The sequence below is a fragment of the Artibeus jamaicensis genome, unplaced genomic scaffold (assembly GCF_021234435.1).
Source record: "Artibeus jamaicensis isolate MK-2021 breed Jamaican fruit bat unplaced genomic scaffold, CSHL_Jam_final contig_2521, whole genome shotgun sequence".
NCBI lineage: Eukaryota > Metazoa > Chordata > Mammalia > Chiroptera > Phyllostomidae > Artibeus > Artibeus jamaicensis.
The window spans coordinates 66,543-83,304 of NW_026521539.1; the positions used below are offsets into that span (position 1 = coordinate 66,543).

Consider the following 16,762-nt stretch of genomic DNA (forward strand, 5'->3'; position numbering starts at 1 on the left):
GGTCACTCAATTATTTTCCTCAGGAAAAGTCTGATGTAGAAATATTGTGAGGACAGAAAACAGTAGTGTGGGTACATGTCATATGTGTTCCCTGGTCCCAGCAGCTGGTAAGAGGACTCTCCCAGCACCTGGGTGCTTGTTCTAGAGCAGAAGAGGCTCGTGGGGAGAATGACACTTGCCTGAAAACTGGCCATGATAGAAGCAGGGTAAGAGCTTGAAAGGGAAAAAATGGGGCCGGCGCCACACTTTGGTACAGCACCCTCTGCTGTTGTGGAGGACTGGAGTGGTCCCCACGATGCGGCAATGCCCTGGATTCCCCGACCACTGAGTCCAGAGTCCTCACAGTTCCCGAAGACTGCAATCTAACATGCACCTGCCAAGTCAAAGCCCTGATGCTTCTTTTTCAGGTGTCACTGATCGTTTATGTTTAGCGTAAATATCCCCCATATTAAAAAAAAAAGAATATGTACTTTTCGGTCACGAAGTACCTACCATCATTTCTGCTAAGGGGACAAACCCAATAACAACTCGGTTGTCCTGACGACTCTGGATTTCCTGAATGTTCCCTCGTCTTTGTGCCAGGTCTGCCAGGACGGGGCTCAGGTGATCTCTAGTCACTGTAACCTCAAGATTCATCAGGGGCTCTAAAACTTGTTTATCAGCTTTCTTTAGAGCCTAAAAAAAAAAAAAATCAAAGAACATGAATTCCTCTTCCCTAAATTAGAAGTCACATTTCTGTTAAAAAATTCATTACAAATTAATATTCCCCATACCCTGGGAAAAGACATACACCTACTTTATAAAGCCAACATTTTGTAAGAAGTGAAAAATGTCAATATTCACTTGTATGCGGTCGACGACAGTACGTCCGAGCTCTCGTGTGGGGGTTGCCAAGGGGGTGCTGAGGGAGCCGCATCACATACAGCCCTGGGCATATGTGGTCGGAGGTACAGTGAAAGAAAACGAGCCTTCGATCAAAGACTCAGTCTTCACATTTAAATGTCCTGTTTTGTTCCTGATGCCTATAGTTATAATCCATGACACATGTCAGGGCAATCAAAGAGGGAAACATGGGAGAGCTTAAAATACAGAGAAATTTAACACAATAGTGTGGTAGAAACACATCATTTATTTATAATACGGGGTCGGCTAAAGTAGGTTTACAGTTGTGAATACGTGAAACACAATTTATTCTTATACTATAATTTATTAATTTCCATACAACTATAAACCGACTTTTGCCCTCTCCTGTAGATTATCTATTCAGAATTTTAGATCTCAAAGAACAAGAAGAACAAGCACATAAAGAAAATATGAAAACTGAAAAAATCATAAGCAGTGTAGGGCAAGTAGGAAGTGCACAAAACTGGGAAAGTAGCAGTCATATAAATAAGACTTATTGGGGCCACCCGGTAGACACCATCCTTAACAGGATCATTTGCCAAACGACCTGGTAAGTGGGCTTTGGATGGAGTCTGCAAATACCATTAAGTACTGGTTAGTTCGATTAAAAAAAGCTATCCTACTTCTCCAACCTGCCAGACTGCAAAAAGTAACAAAACAACCACCTACAAATGCTGAGCCTCTGTTTGGTCATCAGGTAGGATGTAATCAATTTAGGATTAGCAATGCAAACCACATAAACAAGAGAGTTTGGCTCTGGAATGTGCCCCCACCTCTATCTGGGTTTGGCTGATCATCTTTCTTTCTGCTCCCACCGCACCACTCACTTCTCACTATTACTAAGGCCTTCAATGGGGCCATTCACGTCACCTACACTGTCAAAGATCGCTTCTGGGTCTCTTAACCCTTCTGTCCCTGACGCCTCAGCGCCTCCTCTCTCCCCTCCCTATTTACTCTCACAGTCATGAAAAATGGACAGACTAGTAAAACTAGAGTATATTCTGTTTATCACAGAAATTTCAAAAAAGTAGCACATAGTAAAACAACCTTTCAGTTCTTCATAGCTAATTAAGCCTTTAAAGTCATTATCAACTGAAATGATATCTATAGAAAAGGTATCTAATAGTCTTTGAATGAGAAATGTTATTAAAAATAATGAAAGTCAACAGCAAATGCCTCACCGTTATAACCTCTGTAGTGTCAGTTCCAACTGAGACTTTTGTGCCACTTCACATGTCTTTTAGAACAAAATAACGGAGTGGAAAAAGGTAAAAATTAAAGAGGAAAAAATACTACAACTAAGGGAAGCACTGAGTTCTGTGTAACTTTAGTAGGATTCGCTGGGCTCATGGATTTGTCCTTGGTCCTCTTTTCTCTTCACAGTCTTTTTCTTGGCGACACTGCCTAATGGCAGAACTTCAAATGTCTTTGCACGGCTTCCTCAAAAACCTTAAACTTCACCCAGCTCCCAGTCTCCGAGTGTTCTGGCCTTGTACTCCACTGGCCTACTTGAGGACAGCGTCTCGGCAGCCTACCTACAGCACCCAAACTAAGCTCGTCATTTCCGTTCCCAGCCCTCTTGTCTATTCTTTCCTCTTTCTACTGATGGCATCACCAGTCTTTGCTTCACCTGGACATGCACCTTTGCCTCTTCCCCAAGCCCACATTTTGCTGTGTATTATACTGTGCCCTTTTTGGCCCATTATCGTTTCTGAGAGAAAAATAAGGGTGAGCATTATACATGGGAAGTTTTAGTTCTGTACCTATATAAATATTTTTTATGTTTATTTATGCTTATGGGTTAAAAGTATAACTCTAGAAAGTAATAACATCTGTATGCAAAATAATACCCCAGACTATAATAAAGTTTTGCTTCTAAATATAAATAAAAATTGAACTTAAAAATTAAAACAAAAGATTTTTCCTCCTGAAAGTTCGGGCCAAAAAACGTGGGTCCACATTACACATGGCGAAGTAACGGTGATCCGGAAGACTCCCATCCTCACTGCACTCCCATGCTGCGCCTGTGCTCCCAGTCAGACCTGGCTCAGCGCACTCCCTGTCCCAAACCAGCTCTTCCCTACTCCGGTCCCCCCTGGATTCTAACGATGACTCTGCCCGCTTCAAAACCTACTCATCACTGTTCTCAAAACAAACCACAGACTCCTATACTATTAAAAGGTTTCTCTACGGTTTGACTTTATTTTACTTTCCCAACACTATTTTTCACTACTCTCTTGCCTTCATCTGGCACCTGTAGCTAAAGGGACTCTAATTCCTCCCTGTCTGGAATGCTTCCTACAGAGCCCAGATTCACCAAATCATCACGGCTCAAATATTTGTTCCTTTCCAATAATCCCACCCAAACTGCACTTCGCAGCTTTTGTGGTTTAGTCCGTTCTATGTAATATTTTGTCTACTGACTATATTTAATTCCCTTTTAAATCTAAAGTTCCTCATGGTCAAGAAAAATGTATGGATCCTGTATGTCCATTTCAGTGCACTGTAAGCACAACACGAATGGCTCAATAAATATATGAGCATCACTGATTTCTCATAAGCAGGGGAAGGAGTTTCCCCACTAGCTAAAGCTTAACAAGGGCTGGAGTACTTTCATTAGGAGTATTTCATTTGAAGTAATGAATTAAAACTAAAGATTAAGTGCAAAGCCCTATAAAGTTCATTGTTTTCTAGTATAATCTTAATAAAAAGGCTAACCAACTCCCAAATACTTATAATTTTATTTTTAGAAGGCATATTAGATTTTGAAGGACTGGCCAATATATTGGGGCTTGGGGTTAATTTAGAAACATTACTCATCTTTCAGGTTATCACTACTTCAATATTAAAGCCAATTTCAGGAGAACTTTAAAAATTACCAGAAGGTAAATGTTTTTTTTAACAATTTAATCATGACTGTAGGAGATATTTCTAACTATATGCTTAGGCAAACAATATCAATAATTTTATTTGTGTAAGTATTGTTTCTTGATCAAAAACTTTTAAAAATGTATGAATTTCAACATATGAGGTCTGTCCAGAAGGTATCAGCCATGTAACATGAAAAATAGAGACGTTTATTGAAGAAGAGACAAGATACAAGAACACTGGACACAGGACAATGACGTCTCGGTCCCTTTCAAAGTAGGCAGCTTGGGACCAATCTCACAGTACAGTGGCTTTGTGCCTGGGATGGGGAAAGCAAAGTTGCCACTTAAAAATATCTGCCTATGTGCCGAAATCAGAGGACATTTTGTAGCTAGTATGTTAAATAGTAAGATCTTAGACCATCTCGCAAATAAAACCCTGGTGATTAAAGAAATTGAAGATTCTCCGCGGTAAAAACTCTCGCTGACTGCGAGGCTCGAGAAGCGAAGACACAAGGTCAGCACTGCAAGCACAGCTGCCTGCGGGTCAGTCAGCACCACTGTCAGGACAGTCACCTTAAAGCAAAACGCACCAGGTGGTTACATACCTTCTGTGTACATCTTGAGACACAGGCAGAAATCATAGTTGAAGAGGTACCAGGATGAATTATCAGCGAATGTAAAGTAACTGCCACATCTTGAACTGGGGATCCAAGCAATGGTCCTAGGCAAGGAAGAACATGTGTTAGAACTCAAGATGCAGTGAGGAGTAGCTGAAATATAAAGAAAGAGGGAGAGAATTACACTCCCAGTTCGACATGTGAGGAGCTTGGAAGTCATCACTCAGTCCTAACAAGTAAAAAAAAAACAGACTGACAAAGCAACTCTTCTCAGTTCTGTAAGAGAGGGGAGAACACAGGGCAAACCACCGCCCCCAAGAACGGAGAAGGCAAACACAGGGGGTCAGAGCTTCCTGGAGCAGAGACTCACTGGCAGAATATGCCCCAGGAAGCAGTGCCGACATAGGAAAACCTGAACTGTAATTGATAAACTGCTGGAGGTTCAGTGTGGACAAATTTGAGAGTTAAAAACTCCAGGGGTACCTGGTCTTTTGGAGGGACGGGCAGAGGCAGGGGACCTAGTTTTGTGAGATTTAGCAGCTCAAGCAGATTCTCACAGTAAATATCAGAGAAAAGTCTCCTTGTGCTTCTGGTAGAAGAAGGGGAAAAGAAACCATTCTAAAATACACTTGACCCTTGAACAACATGGGGAACGTAAAAGAACTGACCCCCAAGCAGATGAAAATCTGAGTATAAGTAACTCTTGACACCTTCAAAATTTAGAGTCAACCTTTCTCTTTTTTTGTATCCACTGGTTTCGCATCTATGGATAAAACCAACTTCAAATAAAAAACAGTACTTCAGAGCACTCTGGTTTTATTATTATTATTATTATTATTATTATTATTATTATTATTACTGACTTTTAGAGAGAGAAAAAAAACACATCGATTTGCTGTGCCACTTATTGATGCATTTTTTTAGCTGACTCTGGTATGTGCCCTGTCTGGGGATCCAACCTGCAACCTTAGTGTATCAGGATGATGCTCTAATCAACTGAGCTATATGACAAGGGCCAGAGCACTCTGTCCTTAACAAGGCCTGCCCTCGGGGGAACCAGAACTTAACCTGCAAGGGGATTATCGTCTGAGTCTGATGTGGGAAGTACCCTATTCCAGATCATTAGGGCCACTGTGCCCCACCAAGGGAGGATGGAAACGAAAGAAAACAAGAATCACTTGTGCAGTTCACAGTCCAGAGGCAAGGGTTTACTAAAAGACTGAGACCTAATCCCAGGGCTACAGAATGCGTCCCATCTCCCACACCTCACCACTGCATTACCAAATACCTATTTACAGTAGTTCCTTTTACCCAGTACCTCATATCCAGCTATCAAAAAAAAATTACAAGGCACATTAAAAGACAAAGAGCACAATCTGAATAGACAGAACAAGCATCAGAACCAGACGTAGCAGGGATGTTGGAATGATAAGACCAGGAACATAGAACAACTATGATTAACATGCTAAGGGCTCTAACTGATAAAGTAGACAGCATGCACGAATGAACAGGCAATGAAAGCAGAGAGATGAAGTCCTGAGAGAAACAGAGCCCTGGCTGGGTGGCTCAGCTGGTTGGAGTACTGTTCTGTATACCAAAAGGTTGTGGGTTCAATTCCCAGTCAGAGCACATGCCTAGTTGCAGGTTCAATCTTCAGACCAGCCTCATACAGGAGACGTCTGATCAATGTTTCTCTCTCACATCAATGTCTCTTTCTATTTCTCCCTTCCCCTTAATAAAAAAAACAAATCAATGAACATGTCCTTGGGTGAGAATATAAAAAACGCAAACAAACGTTGGAGTATAAAAACACCAGAACGGAAGTAAGAATGCTTCTGCTGGGCTTGTAAGTAGACTGGACTGGGCTAGGGAAAGACTCAGTTACATAATTAGCAGAAACTTCCCAAACTGAAAAGCAAAGTGAACAGAAGACTGAAAAAACAGAACAGAATCTCCAAGAACTATGGAATAATTACAAAAGGTGTAACACACAGATAATAGGAAGAGAAAAGGAGAAACCCTACCAACGTTAGGAAAAAGACTGAAATAATCTGTAGTATTGGCAGTGACTGAACAGTTGAGTGTGATACTCATGCTTCCTCTCACCTGCGTACCTTACCTTGGAGGCATGCACTGTGAATGCCATTCTCAATGGCCTCTCGGGAGCCCCTCAGAATGTCTTCACTAACACTTTCGGCATACTCAATAACTGGCATAACAGATGATGTTTCCACGGGTTTTACTTCCAGTTCCACAGTCACAAGGTGCCGTCTGTCTCCTAAAGTTCTATCTAAGGTATCTGTAAACAAATTGAATGTGGTGCCTCAGAGATCTGTTCTGAAAAGGTGTCAAGATGCCACTACTTGGAAAACTGCAATTACCAAGTTCAAGCTCTCATGAAATACAAAGTAAGAGAAAATGTTTACAAGGGCACTAAGTATGATGTAAAAATGTCAAAGTACTTCTATCAAAAAAGTATCTGCTTCCATGTTCATCAATGTTAAAAGCCTGCTCTGAATCACCTATTAACATTGCTTTAGTTAAGTTGCTCTGAGGCAGCCCTGACCACTGTGGCTCAGTTGGTTGGGCATCGTCCCACAAAGTGAAAGGTTGCCGGTTTGATTCCAGGTCAGGGCACATGCCTGGGTTGTGGGTTCAGTCCCTGTTTGGCATACATAAAATGAGCAACTGATTGATGTTTTTCTCCCCCTTATTCATTCCATCCCCCCTCTCTAAAAATAAATAACATCTTTTAAAAACAAGATGCTTCGAGGCAGATGATCACACAAATTTTGATATGCAGATTATACTCAAAGTTTTTGAAACATGTATGTGAAATTCTTTTTTTTAATAGAATTTTTTTAAAGATTTTATTTATCTTTAGAAGGGAAGGGAAGGAGAGAGGGAGAGAAACATCAATGTATGGTTGTCTCTCATGCGTCCCCTGCTGGGAACTGGCCCACAACCCAGGCATGTGCCCTGACTGGGAATTGAACCCGATCCTCTGGTTTGCAGGCCCGCGCTCAATCCACTGAGCTACACCAGCCAGGGCCCTATGTGAAATTATTTTAATAATGAAAGTTTTATTTAAAAGTAAAACATTTAGGTGAAAAAGTCATATAATGAAAATTAAAAGGACATTAACCCTGCTAACCTAAAAACTTAAATTTCATATATTCTTCTAGTAATATTACATGCATTTAAAGTTTATACTTTCCCCCAAAACTAGTGAAATGTCTTTTTGTAAAACTAAAAATACTGTCTCTCATTAACCAACAACCAATAGCTGTCACCAAGCTGCAGTATTTTACTAAAATGAACTATGCTATATTCATGTGAATGACCATGTAATGCAATAACTCACAGCCCAAATTCAAAACTAAGAATTAATCATAGCCTATAATTCCTCTTCAAAATTCTTTTATTTTTTATCCTTTCCCAAGGACATGCTTCTTGATTTTAGAGAGAAGGGAGAGGAGGGAGAGAAACATCGATAGGTTGCCTCTCACATGCAGTCTGTCCACAGACCAAACCCGCAACCTAGGCATGTGCCCTGACCAAAATAGAACCTGCAGCCTTTAGGTTTATGAGACAATGCTCCGACCAACTGAGCCACACAGACCAGAGCCATAATTCCTTTTAAAGCTAACGTCTATTATGAACTACTTTATAATTACAAATATGTGCATAAGCTAAAAATAAAATGAACATTGAGGAAACCTAAAATTACTAAAGAAACAGAATATTACTAGTAACCTAAAAACCTTCTGAAGCAAACACTATCATGACATTACATTTAATCATTACCGTGATTTTCTTTAGAGTTGTATCAGATATGCATGCATCCCTAAACAACATAGTTTATTTCTGCTTCGTTCTGAATTTGTTGGTATATCGTATGTATTCTGCAGCTTGTTTTTTTATTTTTGACTTCACATTTGTGGGTCATACGGGCTGATTCATGTTGATACAACCCATTGTTTTTCATTGTTACATAGTATTCCACGGTGTGGCCATGGTATCATTTATTTATCCATTTCACTGTCCACAAATATTTTGGCTGTTTTTCTACTTCCAGTTTCTTTTTTTAAAATTACAGCACTATTACAAAGATTCTTATCTGTCTCTCCTTGCACAAGAGTTTCTCTGGGACATATACCCAAGAGTGGAATTGCTAAATAGTAAGGTCTGCACATGGTCAGTTTCACAAGAAAGTTGCCAAGTTTTTTCTGTAGTGGTTACATAATTCACAGGCCCACCAGAAGTTTTTATAAGGGTTTCCAGAGCACAACATCTCACTGCTTTGCATTGGCAGAGTTTAATTTCTATTTTGTTGATATGAAATGGTATCTCATACTTTTAACTTTCACGATCCTACTAATTTCTGAGATTCAGAATCTTTTAATATGTTCATGGGCCTTTTGGATATCATGTTATGTGAAATCTGTTCAATATTTTTTCACTCATTTTTCTATTTAGTTGTCATGTTTTTACTGATCTTTAGAAATTCATTATATATTCTGGATCCAATTCTTTTGTCAGTTTATGAGATGCAGACATCTTCTCTCAGCTTTTGGTATGATGTCTTTTTGCTTTATCATATATTCTGATAACATTAAAATTCTGATATCTGAATTAATGCATAATATTAATCCATATTAATATCTGATAATATTAAAATTCTTAAATTTTAATAACATCAAAGTTAGCAATCTTTTGCTTCACTGTTTCGACTTTTGGTGTTTTGTAAGTCCCACCCTATCCTAGTTATTAGTAAGGCAATTCTCCTACATTTTCTTCCAAAAATTTTAAGATTTGTCTATCATAAAGTTTATGGCTTTTTTTTAACATACATTAGCACTTACCTTCATTTAAAAAAATATTATATTTATTTTTATGGATTGATTTGAGAGAGAGAAAGTGGAACATCAATTTGTTGTTGCACTTATTCAAGCATTCATTGGCTGCTTCTTGTATGTGCCCTGACCAGGAATCAAACCCACAACCTTGGTGTATCAGGATGATGTCCTAACCAAATGAGCTACCCAGCCAGGGCTAGCACTTATTTTCCTTATATTTTGTGCTCCAAGGGAGATTCTGCAACTCCTCTTTCATATTTAGATTTTTAAACTCATTTGGAATTAACTTTTGGGCAGGAGATGAAGTAGAAATCTAATGAAATCTTTTTCCACATGGATAATTATCCCACAGCATTATCAAATAGTCAGTCCATCCTTTCCCGCTGAGCTGCAGTATCACTCTGACATGAACCAAACTTCCACATTATGTATGAGACTGTTTCTAGGCTTTCTGGTTTGCCGCACTGGTCTATTTGTCTATTTATAGGTTGATTAGTATCATAAAGACTATGGCTTCACATTAAGTATTAATGTCTTGTACACTTCTTTGGGTGGAATTGGTAGCTTTATGATATTTAGGCTTCTCATCTATCAATAGTACAACTTTCCATTTCAGGTCATTTTTAATGTCTGTTTCCTGAATGAATGTACACAGTGTCAATCAGCCCATCAGTATCACTAGTGATTTGATCATCCAGTCAAGGAATGGTCTGAGGGCTGAACCATCTAGGTACTATGTTTTTTACCTTGTAACCAATAAGCAATCAGTGGGCAGATACTTTAAAACTGTGCAATGTAGCCAATCAATAGTAAGTACTCACAACAGTTGCAAAATGACTATTTTCCTGCCTCCTGAACAACTAACAGCACTTGGCATTCCACTGTAAGGAAGCACCCTCTTTTCTTCCCCATGTATTTGTTTATTACCATTAGAGACTCGTAAATTCCTACTTTTTCTCAATGGTTTATCATTACTGTGTTTAATTATTCTGGTGTTCAAACTGAACAGATCTGGCCAGGGGAGCCTCTTCAAGTTAATTCCTATGTCCTCATGACACGCCCTCATCATTTTTTGTTGTTGAGCATTTCTTCTTTCTTACACACATGATGTTCTATTGCCTGCTTATTTTTGACAGTCTTTTGCTCCTTACCGATTCCTTCTATTCTCTTTTCTTTTTTTAAATTATTTTATTATGGTTCAATTACGGTTGTCTGAATTCCGCCCCCCCCGCCCCCCCGCCACCAGCCAAACCCACCTCCCTCCCTTGCTTCCACCCTCCTCCCTGGTTTTGTTCATGTGTGCTTTATAGTAGTTCCTGAAAACCCTTCCCCCCACTGTCCCCCCCTCCCCTCTGGCTATCGTTAGATTGTTCTTAATTTCAATGTCTCTGGTTATATTTTGTTTGCTTTTTTCTTTGGTTGATTATATTCCAGTTAAAGGTGAGATCATATGGTCTTTGTCCCTCACCACCTGGCTTATTTAGCATAATGCTCTCCAGTTCAATCCTTGCTGTCACAAAGGATATGAGCTCCTTCTTTCTCCTTGCTACATAGTATTCCATTGTGTAAATGTACCACAGTTTATCTTAAAAACAATAAATATACTTATTTTATATTCTGAATCTGATGGTTCCAATATCAGAGGCCTTTGCTGCTCTAATGTTTGTTTGTATTGCCTTTTTGCTCATTGTGCCTTTTCTCATGGTTTTACGATTAAAAAATTTTTTTTTTTAATTCTGACTTCACATTTCTTTTTCTGTGGGATTTTCTTTGAAGCCTGGGCTAAAGATACATTTATGTAGAAAGGCCATTTGTTTTCACCAGCTTCCTGGGAATATTACCAATTCATGAGAGCACATTACATTAAATTCTTCTTGGTCTGGAGTTTTTCAGGTCATACCAATTCTATTAATTAAGGCTGAAAAATCCCATCAGAAACTTATGGTCACAAATTCTCAGGAATTTTGCCCCTTATTCCCAGAGCCAGTTAGACTAGTTTTCTTGTCTCCTTTTATTAAGAAGAATTACCTAGTTAATTATTTCCTAGGTTACAAGTGACCACAGCTACTGGTGCTGGTACTGACTTATTTTACCAGATTCCTGCCCAGCTTCCTTTTTGACCCCTGGAAATTTCCATCCTGTTCTAACCAGCTCAAACATTAATGTTAAAGATGTCACTTATATGTTCCCAGTATTTTTAGTTTTTATGGATATAAAGCTCAGAAACAGAAATCCTCATGTCATTTGCTCCTATACTCTATTTGCCTAGTTTTTCAAGTTTTAGTGAAAAAGTAACCACCTGCCCTTTTTAGAAATCACTGAGTAGCTTATATTTAAAATCTTTTCTCTACTTTTCTGTGTTTTTTCCTTGAGAAGACCAGTAATAATGTCATGCTCCTTTGCTTAAGGGAATTGAATTAAAATAATAAATCATGAATTCTTACATTTTGTGAAATATAAAAACTGTACTTTCATTAACATAGGATGGTAATATTTATCACCACCCTATATATTTATTCATACTTAATATTAATAAATGTTTATTATTGATATTAATTAATATCAATTTAATATTTAATAGTTATTAAATAGTGGGAATTACTTTCCACTTACTTTATAGAGCAAAAATAACGCATCAACTTCATTTCTGTTTCCTTTTTTAAAAGTTAACTATCTGTGTGTCTCAGTTTAGGGTTTTTTTTGTGTGGGTACCTTTAGGTTTATGAAAAAGAAAGTTTCACATATATAGTAGTCCTTTTTCTTTTGAATGCATCTGATTCAACTTCAAATTTTTATACTCATCCGGGCAGTAAGGATCAGGACAAGCCCTCCCCCTTCAATGGCTTATTCTAGTCCATCACCACCAAAAAGCATCTGCTTGGTGAGTGGCTTATCCAGTAAGTGCAATGAGTAGTGATAGAATAGGGCTGTGTTTAAAATTTGAAAAGCTTAAGAAACAAGAAAACACACATATAAAGCCTATCCACACTGATGGAAAACACTAATGACTGTGAATCTTGCTTGCAACTAAATTAAGAGGAAACAGATCCTGGACAGAAAGAGAGAAACAAAAACAGCAAGTGTTTTTATTTCTACCTGTGGCACGAACTGGACTTAGGATGGTCTCTCGGTATGCGACCTGAAGGGGCCCCAGGTAGGTTTCCAGGCCATATTCTCTCTTGATGCGGTCATGAATGATTTCAATATGTAACTCCCCCATTCCACATAGGACAGTCTGGTTAACAAAAAGAAAATAAAAGAAAGATCAAAGAAAATTATGTTTATCACAAAATACTATATAAAGGTGTATCAGTCTAGATTATTTTTCATTAATTACAAACTGAGTTTCTTTTACAATTTTTTTGGCTTCTACATCAAAGCAGTTTTTAACTTTTCTGATTGAAATAATCAACTAAAAGTGAACTACTAGGCCATTCTCTTTTATATTATTATTCCATAATAGTTGACTTAGCTGAGCAAGTGGCATCTAGCAAGAACTACACTGCCCAACCACATAGCTAAGTTCTGGCCAATGAAACATGAGTGTAGCTGATGTTAGCAACTTCTGCACTGTGCCTTTAAGGAAAAGTAAAATTCCTTCTCTGAAGGAAGCCGCAGGCAACTGTCTTAAAACAGGTAGATAAGGGCAACATCTTATGAATGGGAGAAATAACCTTTCTCCCAACCACATAGGTATTTCCCAACAGTCCTGACCACCTCAAAGCTTTGTGGGCAGTCCAAACTTCCAGACTCGTGAAAAAAAAACTGACTTTCATTTTCTAAGAACCAATGTTATTTTGGGCCCTTGTTAAGAAAAGCCAAATTGGTGTTAAAACCAATCAAGACATGCATTATTTTTTTTAGCAACAATAGCTATTCCTAAATAAGGTCTTTGTATATTAGAAAGAATATAGTGCAAAAATCCATATTTGCTCCATTTTATTCACATGCCATCTGTGCAGTGAAGAATTTACCTGAAGAGAGATCTGGCTGTTGCCCTCAGCTACTGAGAAATTCTATCTAGGCCAGGATGCTGCCTGACAGAGGTGTTTATGCTTGTCTGAGGGCTCTGTCCACAGCTGGTCAAACAATGTGATTTATGATACAGGCTTTGGAATAGCGACCTCAGCTCCAACCTGGAGAGTGAAGGTATCAGTGCAAACCTACAGGAGGTACTAAAGGCTACAGGTCAACCACACAGGCAGTATGTGCTTGAGCCTCGATAAAAACTGGACACCAAAGGCCCAGGTGGGGCTCCGTGGTTGGCCACACTCTTTGCCAGGGAGGTGACACGTCCCTGAAGATGAAGAAAGCTTCCGATTTAGAACTGTCCCAGACTTTGTCCTAAGAGTGTCTTCCTTTGTTTGGTTCTAATTTCTATCCTTGGCTGTAATAAAAATATAACTGTAAGGAACAACAATACAAAAGACTGGTATATGGTTGTTATACTTTAATGTAAAGTTAAAAAAGTAAATTATTTGGAAAAAAAGCAAGTTGTGGAATAATAGAATGACTTGTTACACATCTGTGTGTGTGTATATATATATTTGGAAAAATATAATGTACTTTATAACACAGCATAGCAGAACAAATGTTTTAAAAAGTGTGAAAAGCTATAATCATACAGTTTTCACAGTGGTTACCTGTGTAGAATAGGACTAAGAGATAGAGAAACTTGAATCCTTCAAATCTATACACTTGTGTGTTATTTCTTATTTTTAAAAAAATGTGTATTGGTGTTTTATTAAATGAAAAGTTTTTGTTTTAAATGCTATTATAGCATTCAAAATCAATTAAATTACTGTTCACTTACTGGCATTTGGGAAAATTAAGTACCCCCCTGTTTTTCAGATTAACTAAATCAGTTCATCCTCTTTAAGACAAATTTATAATCATTTTAAGGAACTTCTTATAAAATCTTATGTAAAAAATTTACCCTATTTATTTTTATTAAATACACCATCAAAAGTGATACTTTAATACAATCAATGAACTGATATGTATACCCTACCACTTTATAAAAGATGTTAGAAGTTCCACAAAGTGTAGCTGAAAAGCTGAGCAATGGATTAATGAACCAACTTATCAGCCACACATTTAAACTGCTCTTAGTTATATAAACCAGGCCTTCTGGACCTGCCTTCCTAAAATGAAGATAAAGAATAAACATCCTTCTGTGCTGTAACAGACAGCCCGGTTCTGTACCTACTCTAGAACTCTCTTTCCTCCCACACTGCTAGGTTGGAACCTACCCCTTCTCACCCGCCTTATGCGTGCCATTATCATTAAAAGCACCTTTGCACCTTCCCTTTAGTTTGCCGCTTCTGTAAGCCTTGGCATAAGAGGCTCAGGGTTTTGTCTTGGGGTTGAACCATGGTCTAAATGTTACAGAGCAGTTTATATAAATGAGGTATAATTATTTTAAAGAATTAGGTAGAACTTGTCTGTCTAGCTTGACAGTCAACATAACATAATAATTACTTTATATTATGAGAACCAAAAAAGACATTTTTTTTTTTCAGGGCCATAGACCAAATCATGTTTGGTCTATATTTTAGTTCTAGTCACTTACACTCATGCACACACACACACACACACACACACACTAAATTATCAACAGATTTCTGGGGTTAAGTAACAATATGCCTACCTGTCCAGAGTCAGGATCAAGCTTCACTTTCAAACTGGGATCTTCACGCTGAAGGCACTTCAATGCATGATCCAAATCTGGGGGATAAACAAAAACAGTTACCTTTACATTTCATTTTTTAGATAATGTACCATATGTTCTAGTGGGAAAATAGATGAGCAAGCAAACAAATTCTGAAAAAGAAAACTTCAAACAGCCATAAATGTTTTGTAGAGAATAAAATAAGGTGAAAAGGCAGAATAGGTTACTTGAGACTGGGTGATCTGGGAAGGCTTCTCCACAATGATTTGGGTAAAGACATTTTAAAAATGACCCTATACCCTGGCTGGTGTAGCTCAGTGGATTGAGCATGGGCCTGTGAACCAAAGGATCGCAGTTCAATTCCCAGTCAGGGCACATGCCTGGATTTTAGGCCAGTTCCCAGCAGGGGGCACACAAGAGGCAACCATATGTTAATATTTCTCTCCCTCTCTAAAGATAAATAAAAATTTTTTAAAAATGACCCTATAAGCAAAATGCTGAAGAAAACCAGACAGAGGAAATGGGTGTGCAATGAATAATCTGCCATTGGAAAACGATGAGAACGCCAGTGCAGCCTGATATGGGTGGGCAGAAGGAAGGGTGGCAACAGTGAGAAGGCAGATGTGCTGCAGGGCTTGTAGGCCACGTGAGGAGTTCACACTTGCAATGGGAAGCTACCGAAGGGTGTAAGTGGGGCAGCAACGTCACCTGACTATGCTCTGCAAAGGTCACTCCAAGAGCTGACAGAAAAGCAAAATGCCTTCACAAACACAGACAATAATGGGAAACTAGTAAAAGGAAGCTAAAGTACATCATGAACAAAGAGGTGGTGATGTAATCACTCTGTGACAAGTAATCATAAGCAAAGAGGAAATAAGAACATATTACTTTCATTAAATATACCATCAAAAGTGATACTTTAATACAAGCAATTAGCCAATATGTATACCCTACCTCTTTATAAAAGATGTTAGAAGTTCCACAAAGTATAGCTGAAGTAAAGAACTGAGCAATGGATTAATGAACCACCTTATTGGTCACACATTTAAGCTGTTCTTACATATATAAACCAGGCCTTCTAGACCGCCACCAAGGTGGTGGCCACTACCCATCAGTAGGTATTTACCAATCTGAACTGACATGCGCTGTAAGTGTGAAATACACACCAGGTTTCAAAGACTTATTATGAAAAAAAAAAGAGTAAAATATCTCACTTGTTATATTGATTATTCGACTAATATTTTAATTTCCTGGGTTAAAGAAAACATATTACTAAAGTTAATTTTGCCAATTTTTTAAATGTGACTGTAAGAAAATTTTAAGTTATGTAAGTGGATTATGTTTTATTTCTACTGAACAATGCTGTTCTAGACTCAATATTCCAAAGTTGGGTCCGAGGACCAGCAAATATCGGCACCACCTGGAACCTGTTAGAATCTTAGGTTCTAGGCTGAATCAGAGTTTGCATTCAACAAGAACCCCAAGAGATGTACACACACATCCAAAGTTCAGAGGCTTATTTTAGGTAATAATTTATTTTTAAGTACCTGTTACAGATAAAGAAAGTAACAATGCTTACGATACTTTGTGGCTTTTAGAATGACAAGGTGGTAATTTTATTATAAAAGATACGACTTCATTAAAAAATATTTACAAGGAATACATCCCTCAGGAGTTTATTGGGGTGAAAACACTAACAGCATTACAACACGGGTTGTCAAGTCCTGTAACAGGACCAAAGGGTAAATACAGTGGAAGCGCAGAGAAAAGTGTGGGCAGATCTGTTTGTAGGAAGTCTGAGTAAGGGCGGCTCTGGGAAGTCCTCTGCTCTCTGGAGTCCAG

The 16,762-nt window shown here is 38.3% G+C and overlaps 1 protein-coding gene across 5 annotated transcripts in view; it reads right to left on the bottom strand.

Annotated features, from left to right (window-relative positions):
* Positions 1 to 16,762, bottom strand: part of LOC128626961 (ribosome-releasing factor 2, mitochondrial-like) — a 48,511-nt gene that overhangs the window by 6,919 nt on the left and 24,830 nt on the right. For 4 of the 5 annotated variants that reach the window (XR_008391078.1, XM_053662543.1, XM_053662542.1 and 1 more), the window contains 5 exons: positions 14,900 to 14,976; positions 12,346 to 12,484; positions 6,510 to 6,689; positions 4,379 to 4,494; positions 493 to 675 (listed from right to left, as the gene is read on the bottom strand). Coding sequence is in view for 4 of the 5 variants with exons in the window: in XM_053662543.1 (XP_053518518.1) it covers positions 493 to 675; positions 4,379 to 4,494; positions 6,510 to 6,689; positions 12,346 to 12,484; positions 14,900 to 14,976 (695 nt within the window). In the remaining variant the exon portion in view is untranslated. The remainder of the gene's footprint in view (positions 1 to 492; positions 676 to 4,378; positions 4,495 to 6,509; positions 6,690 to 12,345; positions 12,485 to 14,899; positions 14,977 to 16,762) is intronic. The other variant, XM_053662544.1, reaches the window with a different exon arrangement.